Genomic DNA, 14,921 nt, shown 5'->3' with positions numbered 1-14,921 from the left:
CCATCGATCTGAGAAATCAGATTAACGGGAACCACGGTGATCTCCGGGATAACCTGGACCAAAAGAAATACAGACCCGTAGTCTCTATGGGAACGCTAAACGAAGGAATCATGGCAGAGCTTGCCATACTCCGAAAAGACATCGCCCGAGTCTCCTAAAGACAAAAAGGCGATGACTCCAACTCCGACTGTGAAGACCGAGAGCCTTGTGCCAAGCACATCTTGGAAGCGGAGCTCCCCAAAAATTTTGAGATGCCCGAAATGACAGCTTATACCGGGAACTCAGACCCAAGCGATCACCTGTCACGGTTCAACCGAGTCATGACAGTCATGAGAGTCAGCAACGACGCCAAGTGTTTGTGCTTCCCGCTTACTCTAAGCGGATCCGCGGAAGAGTGGTTCAAGAAACTGGAACCAGGATCCGTGGATTGCTGGAATAAGTTGCAAACCAGCTTTCGGAGACAATTTGTCACCGCAAGGAAAGTTAACTTGGAGGTTAGCGCCTTGACTAACATCAAACAGCTGCCTACGAAGAGATTGAAGAATTTCATAAAGAGGTTCAAGGAAGAAGCCTCGAAAACCAAGAAAGTCGATGACGAACAACAGCTCGCTCTTCTTCAAGCGGGCATCCGTATAGGGACTCCATTCTGGAACGAGTTACAACAAGAAGGAGCCTCCAACCTTCAAGACTTCCAGAAAAGAGTCCAAAAATACATCAACTTAGAAGAGGCCCAGATAGTGGCCTATGGAGGATACTATCCTACCGGGATAGCAGGATATGTACCCGGAGCTCAGCTCCCAGGAACATTGCCGACAGCCGCTCCACCGATGAGCGGCATAGAATTTTCTGCTACTCCCGGATACAGTCAAGGCCAGGCCTTGGCCCCTGCATCTTCTCACTTTGGAAATCCCTCAGGGGTAATTGGGCAAGCCCCATCGCACTCCGTTCCGACCGCAAGCTTAGCAGGCCCTTCTCAAGGCTCTCAGAGCAAGAGGTCCTCTAAAGGTAGCAACCGGTCGGAGGATAAGCGACAGAAAAGGGGGTACACTCCCCAATATACCCAGTACACTGAGCTAACGGACTCCCAAGAGCGTGTGTATTTTGCTACCAGGAAAAATACGCACTACTGGAGACTGCCTCCTCTGTACAAGGATAGCTCCCGGAGGGACCCCAGTAAAAGATGCGAGTACCACAACGACATTGGGCACAGCACCAATGAATGCAAAAACCTCAAGGACAAGATCGAAAACTTGATATGATTGGGACACCTCTACGAATGGATCAAGAACCGGTTGCCTCACCTCAACCCGACTTAGGGGGTAGGGGCCTTGCCTCAAGGAGCACCAGGGGGTGTAGCCGGAGCCTTGGCCCCAATTACTCCCCCCGGAGATGCCCAGCAAATTCCTGGCCTGCCACCAAGACCCAATGGAAGAGTAGCCATGATCTCAGGAGGACCTCACATCGGAGGAACTACCCGGAAGGAGCTAAAGTGTTACGCAGGGGCCGTAAAGCACAGTGAGGTTTTGGAAGTTACTCAACTCCCAGCTCAAAGGCCCCGACTAATGGATCAGCCCATTACATTCATAGAAGAGGACGCCAAGACAGTGCGTTTTCCTCATCATGACCCCCTGGTCATAGAGACTCCCATTGCCAATAAGATTGTGGCCAGAGTCCTAATCGACAACGGGAGTTCTGTGAATTTATTATTCAAAGAAGCCTTTACAGCAATAGGCTTGACGGACCGAGATCTTTCACCAAGCGGTTCCCAGCTCACGGGGTTTAATGGAACAACACTTATCCCAATGGAAAAAGTGAGGCTCCCAGTCACCTTGTGCCCGGACACACCCCAAAGCACTTTCAAATACTGCACATTTGTGGTGGTGGACTGCCCAACAGCTTATAATGCAATCCTCGGCCGACCGGCCCTGTTGGACTTTGGCGCAGTCACGTCAATAAGGCACTTGTGCCTGAAATTCCCCACTCAAGAAGCTGGGATAGGAACCGTGAGAGGAAACCAAGGGGAGGCCAGGCAGTGTTACAACGTTGCTGCCCGCCTACCCGTCCTAATGGTCCGCGAAATTATTGAGCCAGAAATGGCGGAAGAAGATGAGTTGGATCCCCGTGTGGGATCCGAAAAAATTGTAGAACCAATGGAGGACGTCGAGGAAGTGTCAGTGTGCGACCTCGACTCCACCAAAGTCCTCCGACTAGGAAAGAGCCTAGAGCCGGAGGAAAAAGAAAAAATAGTAAAGACACTGAGGAGTGCCACGAATGTTTTCGTGTGGTGTCAAGAAGACATGACCGGCATAAGCCCCCACGTCATAACCCACGTCCTTAATGCAATCAAGACATGCCACTAGTTCAGCAAAAACGATGCCCCCTCGACTCAGTGAAGGCCGAAGCCTTAGAGAAGGAGGTGGACAAACTGCTAACCAGTGGCCTGATTCGGGATGTATATTACCCGGAATGGCTGGCCAATCCGGTACTGGTGCCAAAGCCAAACAGGACATGGCGGGTTTGTATAGACTTTACCGACCTAAATAAAGCCTGCCCGAAAGATTGTTTCCCTTTGCCGAGGATCGACCAGATGGTGGACGCCACCTCCGGATTCAAGCTACTATCCTTCATGGACGCATACGCCGGTTACAACCAGATTAAGATGCACATCGCAGATCAAGAGTGCACTAGCTTCAGGACCGATAAGGGAGTATAGTGCTACTTAGTCATGCCTTTCGGACTGAAGAATGCTGGTGCAACTTACCAAAGGATGCTGAACTGGATGTTCAAGGGCCTCCTGGAGCAAAATATGGAAGTATACGTGGACGACATGCTGGTCAAGTCAAAGGCGTGCACTAGCCATGCAGATGACCTAGAAGAATGCTTCGAAGTAGTCCAGAGATACGGAATGAAACTCAACCCAAAGAAGTGCACTTTCGGGGTTAAGTCGGGGAAGTTTCTGGGCATCATCGTCAGTCAGCGGGGAATTGAGGCAAATCCAGAAAAAATTCAAGCCCTCCTGAGCATGCCTTCCCCCAAGAAGCACAAAGATGTCCAGAGCTTAACCGAAAAGGTTGCTGCCCTGAGCCGTTTTATCTCCCGGTCCACAGACAAATGCATTCCCTTCTTCAACAGCTTGAAGAAATGTCAGAAATTTGAATGGTCCGACGAGTGCGAGGAGGCATTCAAAAAACTAAAGAACACATGGCTAAGCCACCGATCCTATCGAAGTCTGTTCTCGGAGAGGACTTGTTTCTATACTTGGCTGTCTCCGAGAATGCGGTTAGCGCGGCCCTGGTACGGGAAGAGGAAAAAACTCGGCATCCTGTGTACTATGTTAGCAAGCGCATGATAGGAGCGAAAACACGATACCCGGTGATCGAAAAACTAGTTTTTTGCCTCCTAATGGCCTCGAGAAAATTGAGACCTTACTTCCAAGCTCACCCAATCAAGGTATTAACTAACCACCCGCTCCGACAAGTCTTTCAAAAGCAAGAGGCATCCGGAAGGCTCCTCAAATGGCCAATGGAGTTAAGCCAATTTGATCTACACTACATTCCACGCATTTCCATAAAAGGGCAGGCGCTAGCAGACTTCATCACGGAGTGCAATGAAGCTGAAGCTACCGCAAACATGCCTACACCATCAGTCCCGGCGTGGAAGGTATTCGTGGATGGTGCCTCCAACGAGAACGGATCTGGAGCAGGGGTCGCGATGATATCCCCGAACGGACTTCGACTCCAAGCAGCCCTACGGTTTGAATTCTCAACTTCTAACAATGAGGCCGAATAAGAAGCCCTGATAGCAGGGCTGAGATTAGCAAAAACCGTGGGGGCTAAAAGAGTAGAAGTCTACAGCGATTCACAACTGGTAGTAAACCGGGTGTCGGGAGAATATCAGACGCGCGGAGAAAAAATGGCCGCAAATGTGGCGATAGTCCGGGCACTGCTCCACGAGTTCACGGACTATAGGTAGAAAGAATCCCTAGGGAAAAGAATGCTCACGCGAACTGTCTGGCTAAATTAGCTTCAGACAGCGAAATCGAAAAACTGGGGGTGGTACTTTATCGACCTAAACAAAGCCTGCTCGAAAGATTGTTTCCCTTTGCCGAGGATCGACCAGATGGTGGACGCCACCTCCACATTCAAGCTACTGTCCTTCATGGACGCATACGCCGGTTACAACCAGATTAAGATGCACATCGCAGATCAAGAGTGCACTAGCTTCAGGACCGATAAGGGGGTATACTGCTACTTAGTCATGCCTTTCGGACTGAAGAATGCTGGTGCAACTTACCAAAGGATGCTGAACTGGATGTTCAAAGGCCTCCTGGAGCAAAATATGGAAGTATACGTGGACGACATGCTGGTCAAGTCAAAGGCGTGCACTAGCCATGCAGATGACCTAGAAGAATGCTTCGAAGTAGTCCAGAGATACGGAATGAAACTCAACCCAAAGAAGTGCACTTTCGGGGTTAAGTCGGGGAAGTTTCTGGGCATCATCGTCAGTCAGCGGGGAATTGAGGCAAATCCAGAAAAAATTCAAGCCCTCCTGAGCATGCCTTCCCCCAAGAAGCACAAAGATGTCCAGAGCTTAACCGAAAAGGTTGCTGCCCTGAGCCGTTTTATCTCCCGGTCCACAGACAAATGCATTCCCTTCTTCAACAGCTTGAAGAAATGTCAGAAATTTGAATGGTCCGACGAGTGCGAGGAGGCATTCAAAAAACTAAAGAACACATGGCTAAGCCACCAATCCTATCGAAGCCTGTTCTCAGAGAGGACTTGTTTCTATACTTGGCTCTCTCCGAGAATGCGGTTAGCGCGGCCCTGGTACGGGAAGAGGAAAAAACTCAGCATCCTGTGTACTATGTTAGCAAGCGCATGACAGGAGCGAAAACACAATACCCAGTGATCGAAAAACTAGTTTTTTGCCTTCTAATGGCCTCGAGAAAATTGAGACCTTACTTCCAAGCTCACCCAATCAAGGTATTAACTAACCACCCGCTCTGACAAGTCTTTCAAAAGCAAGAGGCATCCGGAAGGCTCCTCAAATGGCCAATGGAGTTAAGCCAATTTGATCTACACTACGTTCCACGCATTTCCATAACAGGGCAGGCGCTAGCAGACTTCATCACGGAGTGCAATGAAGCTGACGCTATCGCAAACATGCCTACACCATCAGTCCCAGCGTGGAAGGTATTCGTGGATGGTGCCTCCAACGAGAATGGATCCGGAGCAGGGGTCGCGATGATATCCCCGAACAAACTTCGACTCCAAGCAGCCCTACGGTTTGAATTCTCAGCTTCTAACAATGAGGCCGAATAAGAAGCCCTGATAGCAGGGCTGAGATTAGCAAAAACCGTGGGGGCTAAAAGAGTAGAAGTCTACAGCGATTCACAACTGGTAGTAAACCGGGTGTCGGGAGAATATCAGACGCGCAGAGAAAAAATGGCCGCAAATGTGGCGATAGTCCAGGAACTGCTCCACGAGTTCACGGACTATAAGTAGAAAGAATCCCTAGGGAAAAGAATGCTCACGCGGACTGTCTGGCTAAATTAGCTTCAGACAGCGAAATCGAAAAACTGGGGGTGGTACTTGTGGAACGCTTTGCAGAGCCAAGCATCAAAAGTAAAAAATGCCATAATAACAGTTGAGCAAGAGCCCAGCTGGATGGTTCGCATCATCGAATACATAACCAAAGGCGAGTTGCCCCAAGAGAAGGCACTATCCAGAAGGATACAATATCAAGCACACTGTTATGTGATGATGGACAAAATTCTCTATCGAAGAGGACTCAGCATGCCTTATTTAAGGTGTGTATCTGACCCTGAAGCTAATCAAATTATGCTAGAGGTCCATGAGGGGTTCTGTGGGGATAATACAAGAGGCCCAAGTCTCTCAAACAAAATATTGAGACAAGGGTACTTTTGGCCAACAATGAAAAAAGATTGCATAGACTATGTCCAGAAATGTGATTCGTGCCACAGGTTCGCGAACATACCAAGAGCTCCTCCCAATGAGATTACCCTGATGAGTAGTCCCTGGCCCTTCGCGGTCTGGGGAATAGATCTTATTGGGTCCCTGCCAACGGGAAAGGGAGGAGTAAAGTATGCAATAGTAGCAGTAGACTACTTCACCAAGTGGACAGAGGCTGAGCCAATGAAGACTATAATTGCTAAAAAGCACTAGACTTTGTTATTAAAAACATAGTGTGTCGATACGGCTTGCCTCACAAAATAGTCTCTGACAATGGAAAGCAATTCGATTGCGAAGAGTTCACTGACTTCTGCAACCAACACGGAGTCGTTAAAAGCTTCTCCGCAGTGGCAAGGCCGCAAACAAACGGACAAGCAGAAGCGGTCAACAAAATCCTAAAGGTCACCCTAAAGAAAAAGTTGCTGGCCTGCAAAAAAAATTGGCCCGAAGAATTGCCAAGAGTGTTATGGGCCTACCGGACGATCTCAAGAACCACAACCGGCCACTCGCCATTTTCAATAGCGTACGATTGTGAAGCAATGGTCCCGGTGGAAACGTTATTCCCGTCCCACAGGAGAACAACTTACGATCCAACAACAAACAAAGCTTTATTACAGGAAGCGTTGGATCAAGTTGAGGAGCTTCGGGACGAGTCTCAAATACGAATGGCAGCTTATCAAAAGAAGGTGACTAAGTACTTTAACTCTAAAGTTAAAAGTAGAAAATTTACTATTGGTGATATGGTCCTAAGAAGAGTCTTCCCAGCCACTGAAGAACCCGGAGTGGGGGTACTTGGGCCAAATTGGGAAGGGCCATATGAAATTAAGGATGAGACCGGCTCCGGAACCTATAAGCTAAAAAGATTGGACGGAACCATTGTGCCAAGGGCTTGGAACGCCGATCATCTCCGGAAGTATTACCAATAGTCCAAAAATGTAAACTTAGGCTTTGTTAAAATAATTTGTACCGTAAAGTGTATGAAACCTCTAAATTTCAAATAAAGCTGAGTGCCATAAAAACAAAGTTTTCATGCCACTCAGGGGGGTACTAAGGCATACCACACGGACAGATGTAAAACAGGCCAAAAGTAAAAACAAGATCAAACAGAATATATATGAAAGTGAACATATATATTTCAAATATCTTGACCCAAAGGGCAGGTCCAAAAAATATAACATACTAAGGGCCTGGGGACGAGCCGTAATAATAGTCTCCCCTTAAAAGATAATAATCTAAATTATCTAAAAGGAAAGAAAAGAGACTGTAAATGAAAAAGAAAAATATGGTTGTAATGAGGAAATTGGTTGGACTCCGCGGCCTATTCAATACGAGGAGGAAGACGAGGACCCCATCGCTCTTCAAGTAAAGCATCAAGCATTTTCTTCTTCTCCCGGAACTTAGCAAGAGCCTCTTCAGGCTTGGGATAGAAGTCAAGTTTGATACTCTGGCCATTCGACTGCCAGGCCATGTAGACGCCGTCATCGAAGTGCTTGACGCAATGCTTGCAGACGACGGGGGTCAGGAGCTCATCTCTTTTGGCCTTTTTCAAGGCCTGATCTCTGAAATCCCTTAGCTCCTTCACCTCCACGGTCAGGTTGGCCGTAGACTGCAAGTCCGCCTGATGTAACTCCTCTAAAGACTTCAACTTGGCAGCCATCTCGTCCATAGCCTCCCTGGCCTCCCGAAGCTCGCGTCTGGCCCTGGCTGCGACCTCGCCCTCCACCTTCAATGCCTCCTGGTGCCTCGCCTCCGCCTCAGCCTCCCTTTGCTTGGCCTCCTCTTGGAACTTTGCCTCTGCAAGGGCCTCCCTTTGTTGAGCCTCCTCCTGGAATGCCTGCCTTTCGGCAGACAAGTCCCGCAGGATCCTTACGGCCTCATCTATGCCCCCTAACTCGGACATGACGAAGCCATGGTTGATCAGGGTCTTGGAAAGGCGACCGGTCTCAGCAGTATTCTGAAAAAAGAGACAAGAGTGAGATCAGATGCCTTAGACAAAATATCAAAGGATGGAATAAATTACAAGTACTCACCGCGGCCATGGCAGAGCTGATGTCTTGGACGTGGTAAACCGAGTTCAAGGAGGCACAAGCCACATATCTTTTAACTGGGAACTGAGTCAGGTGGGAGACAAACTTCCTGGTCATCTCCGAGCCGAAGGGAGCTAAGGTGGGCCCGACGAAGCAGTTGAACCAATCTGTCAAAGGGTCCATGTTCAGGTCCCAAGGATTTCGGAAGGTGTCCTCGTGCAAAGTATTCTGCTTGTTACACCCTAACTAGCATAGGCGTATTACGTGATTTTTAAACGTACTGTGCAGCCCGTTGCTAATCAACGAGGTTTATGGAAAACGTGATTAATTAAAATTTTTGCTTTTTAATTAAACTTATAAAATATTTTATACAAAAATACTCGTGATCCTGATTACAAAATACTTTACAAAAGTAAACTGTCTAATACAAAATACTTGTCGCCTAGCGACTAACTACAAAAGCGCTGCTCTCTCGAGGATCGTACGCTCCAGGCCTAACTGCCCCGACATGTACAATCTTCACCGGCTCGTCCTCACGGTTCCTCAGCCTTGGCCTTGCCCTTACCTACACATGAACATAGCACTGTGAGTCGACAGACTCAGTAAGAAAAGCATAATGATAATCATACATAAGTCCCGGGTTATGATCAGACGCCCATACCCCTGACCATAACCCTAACTGTCGTGTCCCACACGATACTGAGTCCCGAACGTTCATAAGACGGTACTATTGACAAGTAACAACCTATACTCGGTACACTGGTCATACTCCAGCTGCTAGTCATACTCTAGCCTGTACCGATGTGTTACAGTATCAGCCTATACTCAGTAGACTGGTCATACTCCAACTGCTAGTCATACTCTAGCCTGTACCGATGTGATACGGTCAAATAGTACAGTACCACCAACCCTAGTATCAGCCTATACTCGGTACACTGGTCATACTCCAGCTGCTAGTCATACTCTAGCCTAACCGATGGGATACAGTGTCAGCCTATACTCGGTACACTGGTCATACTCCAGCTGCTAGTCATACTCTAGCCTGTACCGATGTGACAAATTCGGATGGTACGAAGCCAACATACATATCTAATGTAATCTAACAGGCTTCCTGTATGCACGCTAAACATGTAATACATATGCATACTGTTATACTAATCTTACCTCAATTCCAAATTCAGGTGTGCCGGTCAACCTGAGTGGAACGAACTGCACGGCGGTTTACAGGCTCCTAAACCATAACAATCACAACACTAATAAGTGATACGCTAAATCACTTATCGGGGACTTAAACTAGAAACTAAAAGTTTCCCTATCGATAATAAGCATGGCAATACCCTAAATAACATAAAAACGAGAAAAATTAGGGTTCCTGAAAATCCCCCAACCGGCAGACCGGTTGCACAACCGGAATTCCGGTTTTGGGAATTCCTGAACCCCATCCGGAATTCTGGTTGCACATCCAGAATTCCGGTTCCTCGCAGGAATCATGCAAATTTCCAAAACTCAACCAAATCAAATCCAAATCAAGCCAAACCTTCCCGACCTGTTCTAAATACCCCAAAGAACATTTCTAAAGCATCAACACAGCCCAGAAAACACAGAATCGAAAATCACCATTAAAGCTCCAAGCTTTGAGTTCAAAACTCAAACTTGGTTAAACATCATTAACATGCATTCAAACCAGCTCAAATCTACCTAAACATGCATATAATAACTTCAGAAAACAACAGCAAGCATCAACAACCAATGCAGCAACAGATTCCATTAATTCACTTTGAAAAGCATAGTTTTAGAACCAAAACTCTAAATTAGTTAAAAACCAACCCAACATGCATCAAAACAGTTTCATTCCACTCTATTAAGCATGCTTTAAACCTCTGAAAACAACATAAAATCACAGCAACAACAACAAACCAAACTAAGCATGCAACCAACAATTTTCCTTTAAAATCTTCAAGAACAAAAGCAAGAGACTTACCAAGAGTTGAGACCACAAGAACTTTGATAAATCCAGTAAGAAAACACACAAAGAATTCCCCCCAATCCCAGCTGCTCAAAACTGAAAGAGAGAAAGAAGGAGAAAAAAAGAGGTTTTTTGCTTTTCTTTCTAATTTTTCTAAGTTTGAAATAAAAGAAAACATGCACAACTCAACATATATTCAGCCATCAATTACCAATTAAATTCACATAATTTCACCACATAAAGTCCACTAAAGGACAAAATATCATTGGGGCAAAATGACCAATTTGCCCCTCCATACTAAAATAACATAAAGGGCACTAAGGGGGTATTTTGGGAAATTCAAAATTCCCGACCGATTCCGACATTCCCAATGTCTAAATAATCGTCCCACAATACTAACATACTAAGTTGTAATTTTACTGAGCCAAACACCGAGTTCCATGTTACCAGCACCAGAAATGCAAAATTATGAAATTCATTATATGACATAAAATGCATTTCAGAATTCAATAATAACAGCATAAATAATTATTTAAATATCTATAAATAATTTTCCATAATTAATCATAATTAACTGCTAATTTCCAAATTAAACTAAGCGGTCTTTACATTGTTGCTCCTCCCGCAGAATCTTCTTTAAGGCCTCCACCTCAGCGTGCCCCCGACTGTACTCGTCCAGGGCATAGTTGTGCTTGGCGACTCAGAGATTTTGCCTCTCCTCATCCGCGGGAACTGGTGTCAGCACAATGACGTGCGGGATAGTGTATTCCTCCGCTTCGGAAGGAATCCCGGAATCGTTGCTCACCGCCAAAGTGTCCCCCCGTCTGGTCCGCTTGGGAGGCTTAGTCTCAACCATCTTGCCCTTCCGCTTGCGCTCAAGGGCAGTCGCATCCTCTACCTCGCCTTCCTCAACTTCCCCCTCCTCGTCTATCAAGACAATCGTGCCTAAAGGGGCACTGGAGGACCTCCCGGGAGTCACCAACTGGGATGGAGCCGGCGGCAGAGAGGCGTCGGGGTTGTATGCCTCGTCAAGAGTGGCTAGGAGATCTTCCATAGGCCTAGCTGCTGCAACAAAGAAATAAGCTAAGTGTTAGAATAATCATGAGAAAGGCATGCGTCCAACAAGAAAGCAATAAAACTAGTCCTACCCTGATTCCCTAATTCAGCCCTAGCGAAGTCTTGGACTACAATGCTGGCTTCATCATCCCCAAGAAAGCTGTCTGAGGGGAGGAACCAGCTGGAAATTAAATGGGCTGAATGGTCCAGGGGAATAGGCGCCGGAGGTCCAGAGCCCATCCGGGACCGACCCAAGAAATGACCCAAGTGGGAAAAATAATATTCCTTGGCGTGATTCCCCCACCGGGTGGAAGGCATTCTAAACCTATAAAGGCGCTCATCGAACCCTATAGGCCTACATTGGGTATACTCTCGGACAGGAGGAACATACTTAATTATTAAAGGAGACTTACCAGAACCTGAAGTGCTGGCGTCGGGAGCGCCAGAGTTGGGAACTGGGATCACAAGTCCTCCCGGCAGCCGCTTGGGCCTTGATATAAGCCAGCTCCTGTTCCCTCTTAAAAAGGTACTTCTGGTACTGGTCCTCCGCCGAGGCGATAATGTCTACCCGGAGCACCCTTTCCACAGCCGGAGTCCTCACGTCCGGGCAGATGACCTTGGAAAGATTGAAGTCATCCACCGACTGATTCTCGGAAATCAGCTTGGCCTTCCGACAGTTCTCCGTCGTAACCAACTCCCCAACATTGAGGGCCTTCTTGTCATACGTGGAGAATTGGCCCGCTAGAGAAATACTTGGGTAGGCGCGGTCCGCATGTAAGGAGGGATCCTAACCCACTCCGTGAGAAGCTCCGGGCGGTCCATGGCCTGGAAACCAAAGGAGAAGAAGAAGCGGTGGCGATACTCCTTCACATGTTTTTGATAGTTGAAAGGGACTGGGCCCTGGTTCAAAGGATGGGTCCAGAGGCCATAAAATCTGTCTTTAAATTTGTCCCCCTTCTTGAGGACAGAAACAAGTTCGTAAAAATACAAAATTTCAGCCGGACTGGGCGATCCCCAGCTCTGGGCGGCATACAAGATAAATAAGCCTGAAAGCAGGCAGTAAGCTTGAGGGATTAGTTTGTACGGCACAAGGCCAACAAAAATGGGAAAGTTTACGAAGTAGTCCTGAAGAGGGAGCATAGCCCCGGACATCAGGTGGGTCTGGCTCCATGCTCCGAAGCCCCCATAATTGTGGTTGGGTGTCTCCTCGTCCCGAGGCAGCCGGTGGTAGGTCCCGAAGATTGAAGATTTGATGCCTGCCACCACCACAATCTTTTCAAGCTGGTGAGCACAGGTCAGTGTGGAGTGGATCTCGTCCGCCTCCCACCCGTTAGCACGGGACTTATAGTTCTCCTGGGCCACGGGGCCCTACATGACCTCCTCCAGGGTGGCCAGTTGAACTTCTCCTTTCTTGGAAGGTTTAGAACCGGATGCGGAAGCAGACATTTTGGTTCTGAAAAAAATCAAGAAAATCCAGTAGTTAGGCCCCAAACCAAACCCTAATGTTCGAAAAAAGGGAGTGGGGTCCCCTAACCGCTGGAAAGAGGCCCCCTTCGGACACTTGCCAAATAAGAAAATCCCAAGAGGCTTTCCTTGGCAAGAATCGGGTGCAAAAATCCCAAAGGCAGTGACATTGCACAGGAAAAAAGAAAAAAGAAGAGAAAAGGAAAAAAGGGAAAATCCGAAAAAGCAAGATCTAATCTAAGCCCTAAAGGCATTATTACGCAAGATGGGGATGATTCCTCAAATAGAAACGTAATAACAAGGAGCAATCTAAACGCAAAGAAGATGAATTTAACGCATCATACAGTAAACTCAGGCGAATTCATTCCTAGAAGCTCGACATCCAACCCAGAAATCATAAAACATGCCATACAAATGAACAATAAGCAAGTATACAATATACGAAGAACTTACATGAAGTTTGAAGGCTGGAGGTTGGAGTTGATCGCCGGTAGAACGAAGACTGGCAACGTCGAAGGAATAAAATCAAGAAATCTATGGTGTTTGAGGCTTCTTTTCTCTCTGAGAAAACTCTTCAGAAAATTTGGTAAAATGCTGAAAGTAACCAAATGAAGTAAGAAGGCTGGCTTTTATAGGCCAGAACAGGTGTGAGACAGCTGTGATCAACCACCATCGCACGGTCAGGATGGCAATCGATTCGAATTCTACAAATCCAACGGTTGGATTAAACACTCATCAAGGCGGTAAAAAATGTTTGAGTACCCGTCTGACACCCATTTAATGTGTCGTATCAATAAATGGACAGAAAACGAATCGTTGTCTGCAAAAAAGCGAATAATTGCAGTAATGATGGTCATTAATATGTCACCACGCGCCCAAGGCACGTGCCGGGAAGCTGATAAGGCAACCGGAGGCATCTAAGCAAGCCTTGTTTACTTTTTCACCAAACAAGGCTTGGGGGGTAAATGTTGCCCCTGATTTTGTCCAAAATACGTGGACCAATCGGATGATGACACGTAGACTGAAGGGGTTTAATGTTAAGATAATTCTGCTAAGTCTCTTTAGCCAAAGGGATCACCCTTAGACATGTCTCCTGAAGAAGAGATGTGAGTCTCACATGCTCCCGGAGAGCAAAGCTACAACAAAGCCTCTCCGGGAGGTGTCAGATCCTATCTGAACAGTCACCTCGCATTTAATGCCGCATGGGAGAAGGCGTATTGAAACTGCCACATGTCTTAAAGTCTGACGGTGTAACCTCCTTTCTGCAGCTACTACGCTACGATTAGTAAGCCTAGTGACGGCTACTTTACGAGGAACCACATCAGTCAAGAAGGATAAAGGACTACGGTTATTATACCCCTACAAAGCCTAAGGATTAGACCATGCATTTCCTATGATGTATCTATTGGGAATGTGTGCCTTTACTGAGAATTACAGAAAGACATGTACCTCAATTCTAGGGATCACCCCACAAAAACACTATAAATACCCCCCAAACTCATTAAGGCAGGGGTCGAGAATTCTGGGTTTCATAAGAACTAGAGAGGAAAAACCACCAAGAACATTCTCTGTAATAAGTACTATCATAAATATACAGACTCGTGGACTAAGACTCATTAATGCCCCAACCACGTAAAAATATCTCTCATTAATTCCTTATAGCTTTCTTAATTATTATTATTATTATATTGGTTGCCGAAAATCTCGGTCAACATAAGACATTATGGAGAAAAATTAAATTATTATTATTATTATTATTTAAGTAAACACACTTTCTCGCAATCAATATTATTTATATCTCATCAATTATTTAAAGTTGTTGTTGTTACCATATTCCATTTATAATTGTTGCCATTGTTATCCCCAATAAGTTTACTCAATACATAATAATACAAATAAATAATATAATGAAGTGCTAATAGAGATAAAAATATTAAAAGTTAAAAAAAAAATAAACACTACAATGTTATATCCATAGAAGCAAGATTAATAAGAAATATATAGTGTTAAAAAAAGATTAAGAATTGAGAAATTTTTAAAGAAAGCACTTAAAATTAAGAGATCTTTATTATTATGAATAATAAATTTTACTAAAATATTAAAAAATAAAAAATGAGAAACTATATACAATATATAGTTTCAAGCATCAGTTACAACAATCATGATACTAATAAAAAAAATTCAAAATATAAATTAATAAATCGAAGTAAGGAAATAACTAACTACAAAAATAATAATAAAAAATAATTATTTTATTATTTGCATATATATTTTTTTTTATATTTGTGATTATACTAATTTATATTATTAAAAAAATTGTAAATTGTAAAATATAATATATATTATTTTTTAATATGCACGGTATATAATTACTAAAAATTAATTATAAATATTTTATTTAAAATTAAATTAATATCTCAAAAAACCAACAATTAT

General features: G+C 45.2%; 1 protein-coding gene across 1 annotated transcript; it reads left to right on the top strand.

Moving 5' to 3' along the window:
* The first annotated feature begins 320 nt into the window (after positions 1 to 320).
* LOC133039711 (uncharacterized) lies at positions 321 to 1,956 on the top strand. Its single transcript, XM_061118634.1, has 3 exons — positions 321 to 1,094; positions 1,317 to 1,694; positions 1,897 to 1,956. The coding sequence occupies exons 1-3, from the start codon at positions 321 to 323 to the stop codon at positions 1,954 to 1,956; spliced, it is 1,212 nt and encodes a 403-aa protein (XP_060974617.1).
* The last annotated feature ends 12,965 nt before the right edge of the window (positions 1,957 to 14,921 follow it).

The sequence above is a fragment of the Cannabis sativa genome, chromosome 7, assembly GCF_029168945.1.
Source record: "Cannabis sativa cultivar Pink pepper isolate KNU-18-1 chromosome 7, ASM2916894v1, whole genome shotgun sequence".
Taxonomy (NCBI): domain Eukaryota; kingdom Viridiplantae; phylum Streptophyta; class Magnoliopsida; order Rosales; family Cannabaceae; genus Cannabis; species Cannabis sativa.
Note: the sequence above shows the minus strand (reverse complement) of the source record. Positions and strands in the feature narration are given on the sequence as shown.